We start from the raw sequence: 6,174 nt of genomic DNA, 5'->3' as shown, positions 1-6,174 counted from the left end.
TGGGTTCAGAGGGTCCCTGGGAATCAAGGTTGGGAGACCCTTGAAGTCCGGCTCCATCGAGGCAGGGGCCTCTCCAGGGAGGAGGGGGTAGTCCTAGGCCCACCTCCCCAGCCCCCATACACCCCCTCCCATCCACCCACCGATAGGCATCATAAACACTTTGTTTTGGCAGGCAGGTGTCGGTATGCTCCTCTAGGTGGTTGCGGATCCACCTGTAAGCATACATGTACTCCTCGTTGCTGAGTGTACTTGGCTCTGAGCTGCAAGAGAAATAAGAGAGACAAGTATTGCCAACATCCCAACAGTTGCCCTGGTTCCATCCAGATTATCACCTCAGTAGGGCTGGACTGAATCAGTGCATCCAGAATTCACCTTTCTCTGGTAAACCAAGGCAGGACAGCAACTTTTATTCCCGACTAAGGAGAGCTGTTATGAGTATTCCTATTCACCAAGCCCTTTTTAAGGGAGCCTTTCTTTTTTTTTTTTTTTAAGTTTTTATTGAATTTGTTACAATACTGCTCCTGTTGTTTACGTTTTGGTCAGGAGTCATGTGGGATCTTAGCTCCCCAACCAGGGATTGAAACCGCACCCCCTGCATTGGAAAGTGAAGTCTTAACCACTAGACCACCAGGGACCACCCCTAGGGAGCCTTTCTTTAAAAATAAGCACCTCTGATATCTAAAATTCCAGCACCAAACCTACCTTTTGTCTCCAGTACTGGGTCCTGAGGGGAGCTGAAGGTAGAGATACAGCTTGTCATTGTCTGAGAATTTCTGTACATCTTGCTGAGGTAGGGAGTAACAGAGAGGTAGGAAAAATTATAAGGCCAAGAAATACCCAAGGTAGGACCCTCTGATCCTTACTAAACAGTCTAGCTGAGTGAGTGAGTGTCAGGCTGACAAAGGACCTTAGAAATGATTTAAGGCTAGGAGCCCTTAAGGATTACCAAGGTGAGAAGGGTAGTGGAGGGGATCAGCTCTGATTTTATCTCTACTGGCCTTCTCCACAAGAGGTCACAGAGATGAAGTGAGATGCTCAAGGTCAAAGCGATAACAAGTTGTAAAGCCAATTATCTTCTGACAGGGCAGACAGCACTGACTCCCTGACTCCCTTGCATGAATCTTTCTAACCCATATCCTCACCATCTTCATCCCCCCCACCAATGCCATCTCTCTTGCCTTCTTCCGCAAATACTCACCAGGATCCCCTCTACTTTGTTCTGCACGGCCTTGCTGTAGAGAAGAGGAAAAAGCTGGAGGTCATACAAAAGATTTCTCCCCATCCCTGTGGCTGACTGCTAGGGAGAGGAAGGGGTCTGAAAAGCCTAGCAGGTGCTCAAGAACTGCTACCATGATGAAAATCTCCCCTGGTCAGATGCACTCGAGTGGGGAGGTGCAGGTCATCCAATACAGAGGAAGAGAAGTGCTATAGGGATCTATACCCAGGTCTGAAACAAGGTTTAGAGATGGTGATGAGTACTTACGAAATGGTACCTCGGAGCCTCTGAAGAAGGGTGGTGGGTTCCCCCGCCTCAGCACTACCTGAGGAAGTCCTTCCCCCAGTCTTTGGGCTCTTAGCATCAGGTTCATCTTCTGCCATCCTGGCATGAGGGCTAGAGTTGAGAGAAGACAGGACAAAATTTAACAAGATTTTCCTTCCCCGCTGGAGGTCCCAGGGCACTCCTCACCTCTCTACCCAGAAAGGCAGAAAAACAGAAAGAAAGCCTCCGAATTTCCCCAGTGGTCTTTTTCTATAATTTGCCTTCTACAAAAATTAGAAATTATTCCATTACTTCTCCAGGCCCATATATACCCAAAGAGATCTTTGCCATTTCCATTCTATCTGCCCCACCTTTCTGCAGTCTCCTAAATGTGGAAAACTGTAAAGGAAGAGATACGGGGGACTGGGAATCCACGTTAGAGAGAAATTTTCCTTTCTGCCTCTAACCCCATACTACCCTCCTTTCCCTCAACCACCACCACAGGATAAAGTTGTCTAATTCTCTAATATACTCCTCACCACTGAATTTGCCTGGGAGGTCAGAAAGGATACGAACAGTTTCTGCCCTTCCAGGCTTGGAAAAAACTGGGCCCAACTTCTCATTACTTAATCTCGCCACGGCTTCCCCCGCAGCTCCCCCTCCCCACGTCGCCGGCCCCTACGTCATCGCCCTCACCTCCCCTCCCGACGCGCGCCCCCACTCTCTCCCTTCCCCCTCCATTCAATCCCGCGTTGCTGCAAAGTAGGGGGTTCAGGGTAGCGGAATTCCTGTGCTGGGCGTAGAAAACCCGGTTGCGGGAAAGGGGGGGTCCTAGATTCGGGGCACGTGCACATGGGTGAAGAAGCAGTTGAAAATACAGCCAAAATCTTGTCTGCTCTCCTCCCAACTCATATTGCCCCCTCCCTACCTTTGAACAGTCACCTTCCAAAACAACCAACAATAAAGGTAAGGGAGAAAGAGAAACTACCTCGTAGCCACCTTCACTCCAGCCCAGCCCCACGATCCTGGCCCAGCGGGCTCGTGCGTTGCTTTATTTCCTTTTTTCTGAATGGCTGGAACGGCCCCGATCTGCCTAGATACTCGGACGGCCTGCTCTACGATTGGTCGTTGCTGCCACCCGGAGACAGAAGGCGCCGGGCTCGCACCGGCAGCCGCTAAAATCTGCCTGGTAACAGAATCTGATTGGTCAATAGGGGAGGGAAAATCCAAAGTTGGTCTTATTTGAGTCAAGAGGGGGAAGTCCGGGTTAGGTTTCGGTTAAAACTGGGGTCGGTTGGGACTGCCGGTCCCAAGAGGTTCTTCTCTTAAAGGGACCGCAGGACGAAAGACCGGACGCTCTCCTCCTTTTGAAGCTTTCTTTGCCTTCTCCTTCCGTGTTTCAGTTTTGACTTCGGGCGTCAGAGCTACTGGAAGAAAAGATTCAATGGATGATAAAATAGCTAGAAAATTATAGGTAGCAGTGATGGAAGTCGCTGGAAACTCACATTACCAGCTTTTGATGAAAAACAAGTTGAACTATTCGCCCCTAGTCCCCACCACCCAACACGTGCTTGCAGACACTCAGAGGAAACCTGCAAGCCCGAGCTCACATTCTTCAACTGATGGAGGCCTCTTAACCTCAGCAGCTGTACCACATAAAGCTAAAGTGCCCTTAGTCTTCCTAGGTTTCCCGCAAGGTTTCCCGCAAGTACCTCGTTTCCTTCCAAAGAGTCGCTGCTGCTTTTGCATCCCCTTAGTTCTGCAGTCAGTGAATAATGGCATTTTGACTGACTCCCCCAAGGGGTGCTGAATTCCCACCTGGACTGTTTTGCTTCAGAGAACATTGTACTGAACGGTCAAGCGTCCCTCTCCCTTTTGGTTAAGGCTTTTTAAGGTCAGGAGTCTGATGAAAACAATGAACCTTCTGCCACGAAAATACAGGTACAGGCCAAGTGGTGCATCTAATTTAAGAGGTCACGGACTCAAGGTTAACCACCCTTTGAATGGATGAACAGTTTTTTGTTTTGCACAGCAGATACATTACACCCAAAACTATGTTTGTAGTCCTGTCCTGCAGTTCTCCAGTCTCATCATCATTGTGTTTTTGTAAAGAGGAGAGCAGTGTTGCCTCCTCATGTGTTCATGCAGCTCAGTCATTTTGACTCTTTGTGACCCCCCTGGACAGTAGCCCGTCAGTCTCCTCTGTCCAGGGAATTTTCCAGGCAAGAATACTGGAGTTGGTTGCCATTCCCTTCTCCATGGGATCTTCCCAACCCAGGGAAAGAACCCATGTCTCTGGGGTCTCCTGCAGTGGCAGGCAAATTCTTTACCACTGAGCCATCTGGGAAGCCTGAGTTTGTGATCATCGCCCTTTGCAGCCTGCGTTTCCCTACTACTAGCTTTGGTGGGTCCTGGGGGAACAAACCCAGGGGACTGTGGAGTTGGGGAAATACAAATATACTGCCTAGAAGGTTTTCTAGTAACAGCTAAAATTTATTTGTTTATTGCGTGCCAGACACCAGACCGAATGTTAAATACCTTATTTTGAAGTAGGAATTATTGTTGCCTCCATTTTACAGACAAGGAAGCAGACTTGGAGAGGTGAAGGGACTCGTCCAGAGTTACATTGTAGTAAGTGCTGGAATCAGGATCCAAAGTCAGTCCCTCTGCCTTCAGAGCCCATTCTCTTGAATACTGCCCTAGATTGCATTTATACAGATTTTCAGGTGCTCATGTACAAATATGGGTATAGACTGATGGAAAGATACCCCAAACACCACTGTTTGGTATAAAGTGGAATGTAAAGCACTTTAAATGGAAAAAGAATTTGGGGTAAATTATGCTGGCTTACGAATTTCATTTTTTTTTTTTAATAATCTTATTTATTTTTGGCTGCGCTGGGTCTTTGTTGCTGCATGGGCTTCTCATTGCTGTGGTTTCTCTTGTTGCTGAGCAGGGGCTCTAGGGCACGTGGGCTCAGTAGCTGAGGTTCCCAGGCTCTAGAGCACAGGCTCAGTAGTTCTGGTGCACAGACTTAGTTGCTCTGAGGCATGTAGATCAGGGATTGAACCTGTGTCTCCTGCATTGGCAAGTGGATTCTATATCACTGAACCACCACGGAAGCCCTGGCTTAGGAATTTGAAGGTGGCAGAGAATAATCAGAACCTTTAGCAAAGGGAGGAAAAGTATCATAGCTATGAAAGGGAAATTATTTTGACAGCACTGTAGAAAGGCCAGGTTGAGTCAGGAGGTGGGAAGGCTAGAGATGGGAAAAACAGGCAACTAAATATTTATGCCAAATTTCTGCCTAAGAGCTGAGGATACAAAGCTGAATAAGGTATAATAAGGTACTGTTGCAGGAAGGAAGCCAATTCCGACTCCATGTTGGAAACTGTTCCTTTGACTTGCTTTTATTATTATAATTATACTCAATGGCTTGCCTGGAGGACCCTGCCCCTCTGCTTGACTGTAAACTAAAGCCTTTCTTCATCTTATGGACAGATAGTTTGTCCCTGCCCACCTGTGAATAGAAGAGACTAACACACCCCATTTGAAGGCTGGACATTCCCTTGGAGATGTTTTACAAGACTGAAGACCCTTTCACTTTACTTCCCCACTGCATCTTCCTCTCTATTCTGCCTTTTGACTTTAGTTCCTCATTGCTTCTTTCTCTCTAATCTATAAAACAATCTGGCATCCAGACCCCAATAAGATGGTTATTTTGAGGCGCTAGCCTTGCCTCAACACCTTGTCTCTTGAATTCATTGGTCTATTGAACAGCGAGCAGAGTGAGGTTGGACTTGATAACAGTATGATGGTCCTTGCCCTGAGAAGTAACAATAAAAATTGTCTAATAAGCATCATTATAATAACAGCAAATATTTATTAACATTAATATGTGCTGAGGGTTGTTCTAGGGCCTCATATATGTTATGTTTTTAATCTCATAGCAACTCTATCAGATAAGTACAATGATTATCCCTATTTTACAGATGAGGAAACTGACGTAATGAGAGATTAATACTTTGTCCAAGATTACACAGTAAGTGATGGACCTAGGATCTGAACTGGGCTGCCTGGATTCAGAATTTGCTCTTCAGTTCAGTTCAGTCACTCAGTCGTGTCTGACTCTTTGTGACCCCATGAATCCCAGCACACCAGGCCTCCCTGTCCATCACCAACTCCCGGAGTTTACCCAAACTCATGTGCATCGAGTTGGTGATTCCATCTAGCCATCTCATCCTCTGTCGTCCCCTTCTCCTCCTGCCCCCAATCCCTCCCAGTATCAGGGTCTTTTCCAATGAGTCAACTCTTCACATGAGGTGGCCAAAGTACTGGAGTTTCATCAGTCCTTCCAATGAACACCCAGGACTGATCTCCTTTAGGATGGACTGGTTGGATCTTCTTGCAGTCCAAGGGACTCTCAAGAGTCTTCTCCAACACCACAGTTCAAAAGCATCAATTCTTTGGTGCTCAGCTTTCTTCACAGTCCAACTCTCACATCCACACATGACTACTGGAAAAACCATAGCCTTGACTAGACGGACCTTTGTTGGCAAAGTAATGTCTCTGCTTTTCAATATGCTATCTAGGTTGGTCATAACTTTCCTTCCAAAGAATAAGCGTCTTTTAATTTCATGGCTGCAATCACCATCTGCAGTGATTTTGGAGCCCAAAAAAATAAAGCCTGACAC

The 6,174-nt window shown here is 46.9% G+C and overlaps 1 protein-coding gene across 2 annotated transcripts in view; it reads right to left on the bottom strand.

The window, feature by feature from the left end:
• Positions 1 to 2,561, bottom strand: part of RFX5 (regulatory factor X, 5 (influences HLA class II expression)) — a 6,166-nt gene extending 3,605 nt beyond the window's left edge. Inside the window, exons 1-5 of one of the 2 annotated variants that reach the window (XM_010857513.1) lie at positions 2,469 to 2,561; positions 1,484 to 1,612; positions 1,199 to 1,232; positions 703 to 785; positions 141 to 260 (exon numbers count right to left, since the gene is read on the bottom strand). In XM_010857513.1, coding sequence (XP_010855815.1) covers positions 141 to 260; positions 703 to 785; positions 1,199 to 1,232; positions 1,484 to 1,599 — 353 coding nt within the window. In that variant the 5' untranslated portion in view covers positions 1,600 to 1,612; positions 2,469 to 2,561. Of the gene's footprint in view, positions 1 to 140; positions 261 to 702; positions 786 to 1,198; positions 1,233 to 1,483; positions 1,613 to 2,408; positions 2,441 to 2,468 lie in introns of those variants that run through there. The other variant, XM_010857514.1, reaches the window with a different exon arrangement.
• Positions 2,562 to 6,174: the final 3,613 nt, after the last annotated feature.

Source organism: Bison bison, unplaced genomic scaffold, assembly GCF_000754665.1.
Source record: "Bison bison bison isolate TAMUID 2011002044 unplaced genomic scaffold, Bison_UMD1.0 scf7180017864381, whole genome shotgun sequence".
Lineage (NCBI taxonomy): Eukaryota > Metazoa > Chordata > Mammalia > Artiodactyla > Bovidae > Bison > Bison bison.
This window is presented reverse-complemented; position numbering and strand designations above follow the sequence as displayed.